General features: G+C 60.4%; 1 protein-coding gene across 1 annotated transcript in view; it reads left to right on the forward strand.

Annotated features, from left to right (window-relative positions):
* Positions 1–579: 579 nt before the first annotated feature.
* The window catches only part of UMODL1 (uromodulin like 1), a 61,074-nt gene continuing 45,378 nt past the window's right edge, over positions 580–16,275 (forward strand). Inside the window, exons 1-5 of the mRNA XM_049104703.1 lie at positions 580–655; positions 4,227–4,469; positions 10,268–10,429; positions 11,484–11,605; positions 14,163–14,349. Coding sequence (XP_048960660.1) covers positions 580–655; positions 4,227–4,469; positions 10,268–10,429; positions 11,484–11,605; positions 14,163–14,349 — 790 coding nt within the window. The remainder of the gene's footprint in view (positions 656–4,226; positions 4,470–10,267; positions 10,430–11,483; positions 11,606–14,162; positions 14,350–16,275) is intronic.

Raw genomic sequence — 16,275 nt, forward strand, 5'->3', positions numbered from 1 at the left:
GCGCTGACGAGGAGCGGGCATCTCTGGGGCAGTAGCTCCACGCGGCCCTCACGCCACCCTCCCCTGCCCCCAGCCCCCGAGGAAAAGGTCGCGGGGCCGAGGGCTGCGAACATTTTAATGGCTTTGATCTGTATTGTCCCGACTGTGTGAAGGACGCTTTTCTGAACCCGATGTACCACTTTGATGTGGTGCTGTTTTCGCGCTGATAAGGTAAGAGAATACTTTGCGCTTGATGGAGGGAGTCAGATTTGGGCCTGAAATGGGTTTTCTGCGTAACGGCGAGATGGGACCTAGCGATGCCGCCTGGTGGTCGGGTACTCACCTTTCCTGAAAGATGCCATCTGTCTGGAGCGAGAATGGGCTGGGCCACGCGGGTTCCCCGAGGGACGCGGCCGTGGTGGTGGCAGGTGTTAACGAGCTGGCATAAGGGACTTGGTCCCTCGGAGCGCGCTCGCTGAAGCCATCGCCACCGCGGCGGCGGCACTGGGAACAGAAGGGCCCTTTCTCCAGGCTCGGCGGCCCAGGCCCCTCGGTGCAGCTGCTCGGGAGAGGCCCAGAGCCTCGCAGCCTCCGCCGACCATGCTCAGGACGCTGAGGCTGGCGCTGCTGGCTCTGGTCAGCGCGGTGGGCCGGAGCCAGGCCAGCGGCTTCACAGGTGAGGGCTCGGGGCTCACGTGGGCGATGCCGGGGGAGCGGGGAGCTCCCAGGGAGCAGGTCTCCGGAGGACGGTGGGCCTGCAAAGGAGCGTCCGCTTTGAGAGGCGACATCTGTTCCGTCTTGCCAGACTTTCTGGCAACCACCAAAGAGGTGGTGTGTGTGCGCCTCTGGGTCAGCTGGGGGCCGGGGGAGTTCGCGTGCAGGTTCTGAGGCGGAGGGGCCTGCAACTCTGCATTTCTGCCCGTGGTGTGGGTGCGGCAGGCCCGCAGGCCCTGCAGACTGCCCCGAGTCTCAGAGCCTTGCAGGGGGACCCAGAGCGGTCAGGGAGGCCCCCCTCTGGCCCCACGGCCGGCAGCAGCCCGAATTTCCACCCTGATGATCCTTGCCAGGGCCTCTGGCTCGAACCTTCTCCCCCTGCCTGGCAGGCTGGGGATGGTGAAGTGGGCTCTCACGGCCAGCTACCCTCCCCCCCTTGGGGTCCACCAGCCCCAGAGTCCTCCTCGGTAAATGAAGGTGAAAAGTGGCCGGCAGGGCAGTGAGGGACCCAGCGAGGGCACCTGCCCAAACCCTTTGCCGGGCACCTGTTCCTGCTGAGAGCATGCCCGGTTTCCGAAGCCCCGGATTGCGGAGAATGGAGGTTGCAAACCTGCACAAACAATCATTTCCCTCTGAACTCTGTCTTATTCAGTTGGGAATTCAAACACATCCACTCGGTTTCTACGCTCGACTTCATTTTGGCACTGGTTTAAAGTTTTTTCACCCGCTGCCAAATTTTGGTTCGTGATTTCTTTTGCTTGATTTTCCCTGCAAGATGGGTAACGTGTGAACCCCAGAGCTCAGTGGCAGAGAGGATGGGAGCATCGAGAAGCTGGAGCTGTCAGGAACCCTCGCCGTGCCGTGGGGACTCGGGGGCAGAGGTTCGGGGTTGTGTCAGGGTTACACAGCTCCTTGCCCTCGTGGACCAGGTATTGCTTTTGCAGGCAGAGCTTCATTTCCTTCATTCCAGGGCATAGTTAGTATTTGACAGATGACAACTCTCTCTCTCTCTGTGTCTCTCATGAATAAATAAAATCTTTAAAAAAAAAAAGAAAAAAAAGGGGATCCCTGGGTGGCTCAGTGGTTTAGCACAATCTTCAGCCCAGAGCGTGATCCTAGAGTCCTGGGATCGAGTCCCACGTTGGGCTCCCTGCATGGAGCCTGCTTCTCCCTCTGCCTGTGTCTCTCCTCTCTCTCTCTGTGTCCCTCATGAATAAATAAATAAAATCTTAGAAAAAAAAAAAGACAGATGACAAAATGGGGTCACCGGGAGGGCATGAAACATGCTCAGAGTCACAGAGCTGGGATTGGGGGAAGCTGGTGTGAATGAGGATCTTCTGACCAGGACCAGGACCCAGGACCACGCTCACTGCAGGGCTTTCTCTCCCGAGTCTGAGACCAGAACCCAGGAGCCCCGGCTCCCGCGCTGATGGCTCTTGGAAGGATTTGCAGGATGGGAGGTTCTGCTGTAAGGTTTCTCCTCCGGTCTCTGCTAAGAAGCCAGGTGTGGAGAGGACCGGGGTGGCTTCTGGAGGAACGCAAAAATCAAAATGAGGCAAACATCCCAGAGTTTCAGAGGGTGTGTGTGTGTGTGTGTGTGTGTGTGTGTAGCGTGCATGCACTTTTGATGCAAGAGGGCTCTGCTGATGCTCCGCTGGGACCTTGTCATGATCGGTTGGAGACAGCGGCTCTCTAGAGCCTGGGAAACGTACCTTCGCTAGTGGTTAGCATCTCCTCTTAGGATACGACACAAAACAAACTCTGGAGCCACCTTGCCAAATTCTCAGTGCGGGAAGCCTCGGCTTGGACAAGGCTGTTGGACGCTGTCACACCGTCACATCTCCGGTCCCTCACCCAAGGGATATCCAAGCTCCAGGCCGTTTCCCTGGGCTGGGAAGCTGGTTTCTGCTGCCCCACCCCAAGCACGAGGGCCTCCCCACTCCTCGCCCCGGCTCCCCTTTGGGGAGGGGGGGCAGCAGGCTGCTGCGTGGCTGCCTCCCAGTCAGCACCGTGGGTGTAGCTCTGGACTGGGCTCGCTCTGGGTGCTGGGGTTCGGCCCCGGGTTCTGCCCAGAGCAAGGCTGCGGGCCCCCTCCTCAACCTGGGCTGGAGGGCTGGCTCGGCTCTGCTTCTCCCTGGGGGTCGCCAGCCCCCAGAGTCTCGCTTTCTGCACCCTCGTGGGATGCTGTGAAGCCCAGGGAGGGAGTCTGGGGGCGCCGCCCTGGTGCTGGCGATGCTGACGATTTCTGCTGCCGACACAAAGCTCCTGTCCCCGAGGGGTACGCACTCGGGACAGTTTCCTAAAGCCTCGGCTCACAGGTCAGGCATCTGAGAGTGTAAAGGGCAGTCAGGCCGTCCCTTCATCCTGCCCCGAGAGCCCAGGCCGGTGTGGAGCCTTGGCTCCCTGGGGCTGCCTTGACGAAGCTCCAAGCCCTGGAGATTTTCCTCCTCCCAGCTCTGGGGCCAGGAGCCGGAGGTCAGGGTGTGAGCAGGGCTGGCTCCCCCCGCGCTGGGACGGGGCATCTGCTCCATCCTCTGCCCCCGCTTCTGGGGGTCTGCGGACGGGCTCGGCGCTCCTTGGCTAGTAGACGTATCTCTCCGACGTCCGCCTGCGTCTTCCCGTGACCTCCTCCGCGTGTGTGCGTGTCTGTCTCTGTGTCCAGATTCCCCCTTTTGTAAGGACATGTGTCATGATGGATTGGAGCCACCCAGTGCGGCGTAGCCCCATCTTAACCGATTAGGTCTGCAGACACCCCTTCCCAGGACTTGAGCACGTGGATTTTGGAGGGGTGGGTGGGGACACGATTCGGCCCATAGCAGTCCCTGCTACACGAGGCAACAGAGGCTCCACGGGCAGATGGGACGCCCCAGGACCCAGGCTGGAGAGGGAGGGGTGCCCGGGGGTCCTGAGAACCCAGGGATGGGGGCCGTGGGCGTCTGTGCACAGCAACCGGGCTCCAGGTGAGAGACGCAGAGACGGAGCGGGCAGGTGGGTGTCACACGCTGAGCTTCACCACCTGGGAACGTCTCCTGTGTGCTTGGGCCGCTGCTTATTCCGAAAAAGGCCGCCCTTGGGACCTGAGCCTGGCACGCAGCAGCCCTTATGGAGGGAACGGTGGCGAACTCGTTTCACATGTGAGGCCCTCGAGGCTCGTGGAGATTCAGAGGCGAGCACAGGATTTTCCAGCCTGCAGAACTGGGGGACACGGGTCAGGGAGCGGGGACCTGAGCCCCAGATGTCTGGTCCCTACCGTCTGTGTCTGCGGAGAGCACTTTTGAGCGTGCAGGGTCCCCGTTTACACCTGACTTGCCTGAGTTCACGCAATCGCCTGACTTCTCTGTGGGCTGGTGGAAGACTCCCGGGGTGCAGGGGGTGCAGGGGGTGCAGGGGGTGCAGGGGCAGGAGGTCTTGTCTCCCCTGCTCTTGCAGAAGTGGAGGCCTGGTCCAGAACCCCTTCTATCCATTTGATTTCGGCTTTTTCTCCTTGGTTGTTTCCTCCATCTCTCCTCCCCGCACCCCCAACCACCCCGTAGAAAAAGGCCTTTCCTTGCTGAGCTTCCAACTGTGCAACTACAGCGTGACCCGAACCATCCAGAAGGTGGAGGCTGTCCAGACGTCGCACGTGACCCACGCTCCCTGCGGCGGGTGGATCCCGTGGAGGCGATGCCCCAAGACGGTGTACAGAACCCAGTACCTGGCCGTGGAGGTCCCCGTGTCCAGGAACGTGACCGACTGCTGTGCGGGTTACGAGCAGCTGGGCCTCTACTGTGTCCTGCGTGAGTCTGGGGCGGCCGGCGGGTAGGTGGGGGGGCCCCTCCCCTGCCCTCTCCCTGTGACCCCTGAAGGGACTCAGCACAGGCCCTGTTCGCACCCCTTAGCCCTCCTGCAAGAGGCTAGAACGTGCGCGAGGAAGGTCAGGAGGGCCTGTCCAAGCACAGGCCACCGGCCCACCCCCAGGTCTCGGAACCAGCGGGTCCGGGAGGAGTACAAGTTCCCCGCTGCTGCTGATGCTCTGGGGGCCCCCCTTTGAGAACCTTCACTCTCAAGCAGCCGCTCTCAGGCCTGCCTGCACCCTCAAGGCCCCTGGGCAGCTTTAAAAATGCTAATGCCTGGATCCCATCCTCAGAGAAGGCGATAGAATTGGTCTGGGGCACAGCTGGGGCATTGGGACTTTTTTTTTTTTTTTTTAAGCTCTTGAGTGATTTGAACGTGTAGCTGAGGTTGAGAACCAGCATTGCAACCTCTTCTATATTGGCAGCCGACCGTTTCCTTTTAAAGCTGTAGTGGAATGAGTGTTTCCTTCACCCGAAATCCTAATCTGAGCCCCCACTGTGTGAAAGGAAGGGAAACCCTCCTCTCGGCACCCCCTAACTGCCCAGGGGCCCCCAGGTCCCCTTCCTTCCTCGGGGCTGTTTGGAGGATGCTTGAGGCAGTTCCCCGGGCGGCCAGGGTGGCTGTGCCCGGGGAAGCGTGAGAGGCCAGGGGGGCTGGGCTTTGGAACATTCAGGGCTCAGCCTCTTGACCTAGAGAGAACTTTCCAGAAGACCTCTTCCAGGGGAAAGGATGCATGTGTGTGCGTGTGGGTGGGGCGGTGGTGGTTAAAGTTGAGTCAACACCAGATCTAAAATGAGTTTCGGAGCTGTCAGAAGGTGTCCCTGACCCCACCCTGCCGTGCAGGGGAAGTGGGGAGGGTGTGGCTCCCCTGAGTTTCCAGGGGCCGCCCCTAGACAGGAGGGTGCTATCTCCAGAGTGCACAGAGCAGCACTCTGGGGGTCTGGGGGGGAGGCATCCCTGGGGCCCACGGCCAGGATGCTGCACACCTGGGGGGTCGGCGCCCACCCCTCCCAGAGTTTGGTGCAGACTCTGCAGAAGGGCCATGTGGGCTTGGCACACAGAGTCATCCTGAGCGTGCCCTTCTCAGGGCCCCGAAGCCACCTCACAGGGGACAGGGATGGCTGACCCTTCCCATTGACCCTGTTGGGACGGCCACACATGGAGATGACGGGTGAAATGACACCACTATCGCCAAGGCCATCGCCGCCAAAAACCAGGTGGCTCTGGCTGACCTCAGGGCCTGGTCTCAGCTCGGGGTGGGGGGGTCCCCACTGGTGCCCTTGGGGGCTCTTTCAGGGTGGGGCCATGCCAGGGGCTAGGTCTGGGGAGCCCCTTCCTGTGCTGACACTGGTCCCCCCGTCTCTAAGGGCCACATGTGCACAGGAAGTCCTGCCTGGCAGCAGCAGCACGTCTCTTCCTGGGGAGTGTGGGGGTCCCCGTGTCAGGGAGGCCTCAGGCCGTAGCACCTCGGTCTGGGGGTTCAGGATTTGGTGGCAGAGGTGGGCGCCACCCTGTCCCATCCATCCTCTCTTCCCACCTGCTCGCTGCTGCTGTGACATCACTTGACCAGGGAGGCCATCTGTCCAGAGCGTCCGAGGAGCCCCCCCAACAGGGTCTGAGCCCCGCCAGCCCCACCGGCGCTGACTGGTGCTTTTCTGTCGGGCGGCTGCCCTGCGGGGCTCAACAAGCTAATTCTCCCGGGAGACGGAGGGCTGGCGTGGCGTCCCCTCCTTGTCACCCGCTCCTCATCTTTCTTGCCCTCCACAAGCCAGCTCCCAGGAAGTGCCTCCTGTGGGACCTCAGCCCCACTTCTGAAGCGTTGGCACCTTTAATTAGGGACTCAGCAGGTGTGGGGAGGCCCAGAATGTTCTAGATCCGAGAGTCCCATGGGCAGGGCTCTCTGGGGGACCCACAGGGAATGGTGAGGCTGTGGAAGGGGGACACACTGGGAGCGAGAAAGGGAGGAGTCCCCTGGAGCTCTCATCAGAGGCCCCTCCGAGGCGGCTGAGCAGGGCAGGGGTTCCCCCTGGGTCTTGGGGGGTCGTTCTGGCAGCTGTGTGGGAGCCCGGCAGGAAGGAGAAGAGGAGGCAGTGGGTCTTCATTGCCCGTGTCCTTTATGACAGGCCAGCTGGGTAGGTGCCTGGTCGCCGCCGGCTGGCCCGGAGCATCGCCCTAATGCAGATGGGGTCACAGACGGCGGCGCGGAGTGGGGGGCAGGGGTGTCAGGTGCCTCGACCAACGTGGCACCGACTTGGGCCGCGTCTCTGCCGCCCCCGGCCGCATTCAGTTTGTGGCATCTGAGGAAGGGGACGGGGGCGGGGGGGAGGAGCAGCGGTGTAGCGACAGCGGCACAGAGCCTGGGCCTCTTCCCCAGGAGGGCCCCTGCCCGATGCCAGGGCAGGGGTGACATGCAGCTGCCACCGGGCCGAGCGGATGGCAGCACCGCCCTCTTCACGCTTGCTCGCCTCCTTTGATCAAAGCTCGAGCGAATGATCAGACCCGTTCAGAGGTGCCTGGTGACAGGCTGGAAGGGAAGTGGGAAGTCTCTGGGGTGCCCCGCGACACCCGCGGGTCGATTTGCGCAGAACGAGGCAGGGCTGGGACCCTGCAGTAGCGGCGGGGACAAGCCTAGGAATGTGGGGGGGGGGCAGCAGGAGGGCAGCAGATTCCCTTCCCTCCGAGTGTGGGGTGACCTGCATCTCGGCGACGGGTTTTCTGGGCCGGGGCCACCGCGAACCCCTCAGACGGGCTGGCTTCTGTCCCCGCCCACGCAGCAACGGGCCTTCTGAAAAAGGGAAGGCAGTTATGGGTACCCATGTGATGTCCTCTGCGCTCTAGATGACTTTTTCCATTTATTTTTTTTCAAGTCCAGCGTTGGGGAAACAATGATAAATCACCCACGACTTTATTTAAATGTGTCGTCAATACAATCACAGAAGTGAACGCGCGAGCCTTGCCGAACAGCTGGAAACCTAGAAGAGAACGAAGAGAAATTAGCCGGTCGCCCGCTGCCCGCGTATACCCGTGGTCCATATTTTCCCGTGGCCCCTGCTCAGGGCAGGCATTCTAGAAAAGCCCGGTCGCCCCGGCTGGGATTCTTTGTACCCTCTTACCACTTAGCAATTCTCTTACCACTTAGCAATTCCCCTGGAACATCCTTCCCGTCAATAGATGTGACTTAGCGGCCACGTGGCGCCGTGTCGTGGGCATGGAGGTAGCGGCATTCATGAAGCAAGCCCCCCCCCACCTCACCCCCGCCCCGTGCATCTAGTTGCTCCCGACGTCTCGGGTGGCACAAACACGGCTGTGCATGGTTGGATGATTCACTGGCGATGGATTCTCTGGGTGGGGAGAGTCTTGGCCGATGCCCACCCGCAGGGGTGACACCCCTGGTTTCTGCGGGCTCATCATTCTGGGCGAGCACGAGACCCCACGGGGCCGGGAGGCTCCCCCCTCCCCCCTCCTCCCCTACGGATGACCAGGACCCCTATGGGGGGAAGGATGCAGGGTGGAAACGATTATTCCAGGGCCCCCGTCAGATTCCCAGCCCCGGGGACACTTCGGTGCCACTGTCGCGATGGAAACCTCCCTGCTGTCTGGTTGGCCTGTGACCAATCGTGGGTTGCCAGGCACTGGGCAGGCCCGTTGCACTGTCGGTGCCGAGTTCGTGGAAGGAGAAGCGGCTTTTTGACTTTCCACCCGGTTGGAACTGTTGACTGCTCCCCTGGGCCCTCAGAGAGTAGGTAGCGGGGTGAGGACGGAGGAGGAGCGCGGGCAGCAGCCGCACTCAGGTGAACGTGACCTTGAAACGTGACCCGTTGCGATCGCGCAATCGAGCAATCGTTTCTCGAGGAGCCGCTTTTTCTCCGTGGCCTGGTTTTGCTTCGCATCTAAGTGAACCTCTGGGTTTGGCCTGGCTGTAGATTTGTAGAGAGGTGGTTCCCATTCTCCCTCCCCGGCTCCCCCGAGGGGAGCGCCTTCGGTTACCCTGGCGCCTTGGTCCCCACGGAGGAACCGACTTCACGCTTCATTTAGAGTTCACTATTTTTTTCCCCCCAAGTGTCATTTTGTTCTGTCCTGGGAGCCCAGGTGACATCTGGTCTCATGTCTCCTTAGCCTCGGGACCGTTGGTTTTTAGGATGGGAGGGAAGGCAGCGAGCCGGAGGTCGTTGAGCGGTGGCCCTGCAGGGATGCTGGTGTCTGCACCCCAGCGACAGTCTCAGGCTGCACCACAGGCCCATGCTCCATGTCCCCAGAGCCAGGCCCAGCGTGGCAACGTCCCTGGGACCTCAGACTCCAGAATGGGCACCTGCATGTCTGGGACGTGGCGGGGGAGCCACAGACAGCGTGGAAAGGACAGCGGTACCCAGGGGGACTTTCAGGCCCTCGCTCAGCAGCATGGGTCAGGCAGCGAGCCGTTGGTGTCCTGGCTCCCCCAGAAGATCGATGCAGACTCTCCCCCTCGGGGCACTTCCGGCTTTCTCTTCCCCTCCTTGGCTGGCACAGCTACCCTGGGTGATGTGCTCCTGCACAAGGACCTCCCCCGCTTCTTTCTGTCTGTGGAGCATTCTGTGGAGACCGTGGGGGGACCCAGACTGTCCCCAGGACTGCAGCCCCTCCACTTCCCTTCCACATGGGACCCCACGCATCTCCCTCCCCACCCTCGAGGGACGTTTGCAGAGGGTGGTCACCTGCTGGCCTCTTCTGCGTTCCCTGGAGTCTGGAGGGCCCGGAACTGCACTTCCAGAGGTCCCGGGGGGTGTGGGGCTTTAGATGAATCTAGACGGAGCTGCGCCCGGGCTTGCCTGACACCCAAGGTAGCTGGAGTGCTCGTCTCCAGGGTGGGTGACAGGAAGGCTGGGGATGGCACAGGCCCTTCCTCGGACGCCTGCGCTGGGGCCTCACCTTCCTTGGGCCCCTCCCTGCTGCCCCCCAGCTGCCTCGAGCTCTCAGCTGCCAGGGTCCCTTCGTCCCCGTCTGTCCTGAGCCCAGCTGCACCTCTGGGCGTGCAACCGCTCAGGCTGCCGCAGGTCCTGTCACAGAAGCACCCCCAGCAGAGCGCCCCCGCCTTGAGGGCGGCATCCTGGCCTCCCCAGGGTCAAGTTCTCCCTGCTTTCGAGCTTTCCATCACCCTAAGCGCCAGCACCGAGACTCCTGGCCAGGTCCCCTTGAGGGCATGGATTCTTCTGGTAGCTTTGCTGCATCTCAGTCTCCAAAAGCCCTTTTCTTCAAAAGCCCCCCATGTCTCTCCCACTCCTGGGGCTAGTTCTTAGGTCTATGTGCATACTGGCTCTGCCCCTGGAATCTAAGTGTCCTGAAGGCAGGGACTTTGCCTCTGGCCTGCTGCTGAATCCTGGGTGCCTGGCACATGCCTGATGCATAGTAAGTTCTCTGTAAATATTGAATGAGTGAGTGAGTGAATGAGTGGGACACGGAGCAACAAGGGGGTCTCTGGGGGGTGAAGCCCCTGCACCTGGCCTAGAAAGAGGGGACACCCAGCCCCCCAGCTCACACTGTCTCCTCCCAGGAAAGATGGTCAGACTATATTATATTAAAGTCAGAGCAAATGGCTCTGGATGGTTGCTCTGCAGGACGTGGTGAGGCGATGCCCAGCCCGGACACGGCCCTTGGGCAGGTCATGCTGCGTGTCTCCAGGAACCACAGATGGCATCCAGCGTCGGGAGTGCCCGAAGCAGTGCTTGTGGCTGGCATCACTGACCGCTGATCCCTTTCCCCCCAGCCCTGAATCGGTCCAGGGAGTTTGCCTCGAGACCTGGGGTCTGCCCGGAGGTGGGGTCAGAAGCACCTGTGTCACCATGCATGCTGGACACCGACTGCCCCGGGCTTCGGAAGTGCTGCCCCTCATCCCGGGGCCACCACTGCGTGGCTCCTGCTCCCCGAGGTAGGGTTGAAGCCTCGGTCTGAGTGAAGGTTGGGGCAGAGTGGGTTTCCAGAAGCAGCAGCAGCTCCGTCTCACAGAGAGCCTGCAGCCGTGTGCATGGGCGCGTTCCACTCCTGGGCAATGTCTTTGTCCGAATCTGGCCCCTGAAATCTCAGGGGGGCGGAGAGTTCCCAGGTGCCCCGAGGAAGGAAGAGAGTCTTGGAAGAGCAGGGACTCCAACCTCCCAAGTGTGCCCGGGGGAAGCCCGGGGGCTCCGGCTGGTGCTGGTTGGAAGCTGAGCTGTGTCACAGCAGGGAGATGTGAAATTGGTGACTGGTGGCCCTGCAGGACCACAGGGACCAAGGCCATTCTCAGGGCACAGGTTTGGCAGGTCTGTGGCCTGGCCCTCACGACATACCTGATAGGTCTGAAAAGTTCTGCTCTTTTTTTTTTTTTTTTTTTTTTTAAAGATTTTATTTATTTATTCATGAGAGACAGAGAGAGAGGCAGAGACCCAGGCAGAGGGAGAAGCAGGCTCCATGCAGGGAGCCGATGTGGGACTCCGTCCCGGGACCCCGGGGTCACACCCTGGGCCAAAGGCAGATGCTCAACCACTGAACCACCGGGTGCCCCTGAAAAGTTCTGTCTTGACCGTGGGCTGCCCCCAGGAGAACGGGTCGGTCAAGGTTCAGAAGTAGGGAAATTATGATAAATAATGTATATATATCATATGGGATCTATGTCACAATGTTACAGCATCCGTATAGTATATATGGTATTAATACAGGATGAAGTAACAGGATACACGGTGCAAAATATCACATTATGTATAACGTGAATCAATTATACTCCTACACTATATACATTATCGTCTAAGTTATTTATGACGTATCCAGTATTATCTAGGGACATTATACACGGTAATATGCTCTACAGTGTGTGTAGGGTTATATACTTCGGGGTGTAAGAGAAGTGAGGGGTGTCCCACGCTGTCCCTGGTGGCAGATTTATGTGGGCTTCCGTGGGCCCCAGCCTGTCCCGGGCCTGTAGCTCATCAGGATGTGCCCTCGTGCAGCTCCAGAGAGGAACCCGGTGACCTTCTGGTACAATGTGACTGTCCTGGTGAAAATGGACTTCAAGTTGCTCAAGGAAGTGGACCCCCGACTCCTGGATCACATGCGGCTTCTGCACTCCATGGTAGGTGAGGCGGGGGGTGGGGGATGTGGGGAGCCTGGTCCGGCCTCCTTTCCAGGGCAGGTCCCCCAGGGCTGGTACAGGTGCAGACCCTGGGTGGGGATCCAGGGTGGGGGAAGTTCCACGAGTGACCCCAAAATGCCTGACTCTGAACCAAATGTGAATTCTTTTTTTTTTAAAATGATTTTTATTTATTCATGAGAGACACAGAAAGAGGCAGAGACATAGGCAGAGGGAGAAGCAGGCTCCATGCAAGGAGTCCGATGTGAGACTTGATCCCAGGATCCCAGGGTCACAGCCTGAGCCAAAGTCAGACACTCAACCACCAAGCCACTGGTGTCCCCCAAATGTGAATTATTAATTAAAAAAAAAAAAGACAGCTCTAAAGAGGTGTGATTTATGTGCAATAAAACGTACACCCGGCAGTATGCAGCTGTTCTGAGGCAGAAGCGATGTCAGCTACCCCCTCACCGCTTAGAGCACGGAACCCTCGATCTTTTAGCTTAAATCAAAGCGTGCTCCAGTGTAGACGCTTCAGCTCCAGAGCTGTGCCCTCACTAACCTCACTCAAGGTGGCTGAGGTCCTCGCTCTGCAGGCATCCTGGTAAGCGCTGGGCGGGGAATCGTCGATGAGGGTCCTCGGCCTCCGCACGATTCACGTGTCATCACAGGGTTCCCCCAGGGTCCTGCCTTCCACGCACACGAAGCCAGGAACACTCCCCGCTGTGATAACCAAAAATGTGTCTAGATGTGGCCGCGCGTCCCCTGAGGGGCGACTCGGGTCCTGGTGAAGAGGCCCCCGTGGGGGGCACAGCTCGTCCTTGCTGCCACCTGCGGAGCCTCCTCACCGGGAGTCCTTGCCCGCAGCTGCTGGCACCACCGTCCTGGGAGCCTTGGGATGGCCCGGGCATGGCTCCTGGTCACCGCAGGGCGGCTTTCCCAGGGTGACAGTCCCAGGTCAGGGTCACTTCCTGGGCGAGCGACCCGTGCAGCCGCCCCATGGATACAAGGGCCTCACCCTCGGCTTAATGCTCAGCTGCTGCCTCTTGAAACCTGCAATAATTTTTGAACAAGGGGCCCCACGTCTCCCTTCCGCATGGAGCCAGGCCCATGACATGGCTGGTCCCACCTGACCTTTAGGGCCCATCGACATGCCCCATCTGTAGCTGGGGCTCACGGTGTCGGTCACCGAATGGGGTCCCTTGCTGGCGTTTGGACCAGCCGGCAGGGGCAGCCCCAGGACGGATGGCACTCCCACTCACCTTGCTCTGGGCTGCCCACCTAGACAGCTATTCCAAGGCGTCACCTCCACCAGGAAGCCTCCTTAACTGTCCCAACTGCAAGTGATTTTTGTCTCTTTGTGGCTTCTTGGGGGGCTGGAGCGGCCCAGTTGGCCAGGGGAAGCCAGGTTGCCTGGCAAATCCCGACACTGCCACTCATCCCCGTGTGACCTTGGGCGAGTTACCTCTCTGTGCCTCAGTTACCTCCCACCTGGGACAGGGCTTTGAGGGCTCGGCAGTTCACGTCGCGAGCTTACGGCCGTGCTGACAATGCAGGTTCCCAGAGGCGGTCGTTGGTGTTTTAAATATTACTGTCCCGGGTCACCCCTTTCCCCGTCGGGTGCTCCAGGCAGACTGTTACCACCCACAGGGGTCCTGTCTCCCATGGGTGACTCAGGGATCCCCATGCGGTGCCCTGTTCTGGCTCCCACCTGATGAGCCCTGTGTCCCCCGTGAGGGCGTGTCGGGGCTGCTGGGGCGCCCCCAGGGAGGCTTGGCTGGCAGGGCCTGCCCCCGTGCCACCCATCTTCCCGGTGATCGTGCGACCAACGTGGTCCCGGGGTCTGGAGGCCAGAGGACCGGGAAAGCAAATGTGCAGGAAATGAGAAAAGGGATCTTTAAGCCTCAAAAGCACAATGGGAAGCAAACCCGGGCATACCCAATAGGAGACGGTGCCTGACCCCATCTACGTCTACCTCCGGGGGAGGGGGACCCGGGGTCCTGGGGCGGCCCTGACGCAGCCCCGCAGGCGGGAGGCTCGCACCGCCCCTTCTGGAGGCCGCGAGTCTGGACGCGAGGTGCGGGCAGGGCCACCCCAGCCGACGGCCGCAAGGGAAGGGTCCGTCCCAGGCCCCTGTCTCGGGCCTGTCGTGTCTGTGTGTCCAGAGTTCTTTGTGGAAGGACACCGGTCGTCCCGGTCCCGGGCCCACCCCAATGACCGTATCATAACTAACGACATCTACAACGACCCTATGTCCAAAAAAGGTCACATTCCGGCGTTCTGGGGATTAGGACTTCGACACGGGTTTTTTTTTTGGAGGGACCCTCGTTTAACACCCGACACCTGTCTGCAAAAGTATTTAGGATCTGGTTGGCAGGGCTCTTACTGGGATGATGACAGATAGAGAACCATTGCAGAAGGTCTTTTCTGCGGAGCGGGGCGGGGCGGTGTGTGTGTGCACGCGCGTGTGCGCACAGTCTTTACTTCTCTGGACTGCAGTCTCCCCGTCCGTGTGACGGGTGCCCGTCCACCGAGGGACGCTCTGACTCTGGCTTCGCAGGTCACCAGCGCCTTGCAGCCGCTGCGCCCCGCCGTCCACCCCGTGCAGTCAGCCAGCGGGGACGCCGCCACCACCGTGTCATGGCTGCTGCTGGGCCTGCCGCGGCCGGTGCCCGTGGCCACCGTCTCCGTCATGCTGGACGAGGTCGTGAAGCGCGTCTATGAAGTGATCAACATCCAGGTGCAAGGTACTGCTCCTTCCCTCCGTCCTCCCCTGGGTGGGGGGCATGGGGGGGGCTGCAGGACGGACGGTCCAGCGGGTGAGGGGAGGCCTGACCTGTCTTTAGCTCTTTCTGGCCCAAACCAAGTTTAAACTCTGAGCTCCAAGGTGAAGGATTTTTTTTTAAAGAGATTTATCTATTTATCTTAAAGCAAGCAGGTGCACAAGTGGGGGGAAGGGCAGAGGAGAGATTCTTTAGGCCGACTCCCCGCTGAGCGTGCAGCCTGACCTGGGGCTCGATCTCACGACCCCAAGATCATGACCTGAGCTGAAACCAAGAGTCGGATGCTTACGTGACCCCAGGCGCCCCCAGAAGGGTTTGCACCGACATCGCCCTTCCCTTCGCTGGCCCCCTCGTGTCTCCTCCACACCCTTCCACCCCGGATTCCCCTTCCACCCAAGTGCTGGTGAGCAGGTCCCAGAACAACTGAACCGCAGCCTGTTTCTTCAGTTCTTGGCTCCCTAACCTTCCCTCTTGCCATTTCCCACCTTTGCCAAGGACACCCTTGGCCCTAGGAGGCCCGGTTAGTAGCACAGCCACAAAATTGTGCTAAACACACAGAAGTAGTCTTGTTTCTGGAAGAAATCACCTGGTCTTCTTCTTTGGGGTGGGAGTGGGGGGGTCTTTGCCAGGGGTCAGCAAACGTTTTCTGAAATGGGCCACACAGTAAATATTTTTGGCTGCGGGCTGCACGGCCTCTGTCTCAACAGCTCGGCTGTGTCCTTGTAGCCTGAGAGCAGCTGTGGATGGCGTGGGAGCGGAAGGCTGGGCTCCATCCGTGGAACGTTCTTGCTCATGGCGGGAGGCACCTGCTGCCTCCTGGGCTGAGGGACAGTCGGTCTCTCTTGCTGCTGGAGAGTCTGTGACCCCAAAGGTCATACATAAAAAAGAATGTGCCAGGGTCTGGAGACCAGCGAAAGCTCCGGGGATTGCATGCCACTGCCTTCAAATCCGCAGCTGTTCCTGAAGACCAGACTGAGCCGTGCCGAAGGGGCTGTCCTGTCTGTTCTGATGAGGCTCCCCCCCCCGCCACCCCGGTCAGAGACCATGAGAATGCACCAGTAGTGAGCAAGTCCAGTTTATGACTCAAGGTCGTGAGAGAGAGAGAGAGAGAGAGAATGGACCAGCAGGGGAGCCCGGGCCATCTGGTGGGGGGTGTTGGAGAGTCTTACTGCAGGACCGTGTGGGGAGAGTCTAAGGAAGGGGGCCTCTATCTCTATTCCAGGTTAGACACCCCAGTGAGCATGTGCAATGCTGAGACTGGGTGTCTCGGTAATCTCGTCTAGAAGGAGGGGGAGGCTAGCACGACGAGAAGCCATAGCTGGTGAAGAGCTAAGTCTCTCATTTCAGCCAGGACGGGGGGTGCTGCTTTGCAGGTGACCCGGTGTCTGTGTTTCCTGCCTGGCCTGGATAGGTTTGTGACGTGGCCTTGCTTTGTCCCCCTTCATCCCGGTTGCGGAGCAGCCTTGTCTGGGCTGGGGTTCTGCTAGGCCGTCCGGCTGGCGGGAGAGGGACAGGTCTCTTCTGAACGCCAAGGGGCAGCTCCATTCTCTTTCTGGTCCAGAAGACTGCCCGTCCACAGGCTCTATTCTTAGGCAGGAGCTTCGGACCTCCTCATTTCATGACCCTTCAGACTCGACACAGCCCCTAAGCAGTTCTTGCTGGTGGCAGCAGCCAACCCCTGCCACTGCCGCCGGGTGCCCATAGCGCTGCAAGGTGAGCGCGCCGCGTGTCTGGGACGTGGGCCATCCGCGTGGATGAAGGCGCCCGGCCGGCCCAGGGGCTCTCTGAGACAGAAGTTACCCTGGGATCACTGCCCAAGCCACTTCTTCAGCCCTTGGGACACCAGCCTGGAGGTTAATGGGAATGACCAGGTGCTTAGGGCTGTGACGA

Source organism: Canis lupus, chromosome 31 (assembly GCF_003254725.2).
Source record: "Canis lupus dingo isolate Sandy chromosome 31, ASM325472v2, whole genome shotgun sequence".
Taxonomy (NCBI): domain Eukaryota; kingdom Metazoa; phylum Chordata; class Mammalia; order Carnivora; family Canidae; genus Canis; species Canis lupus.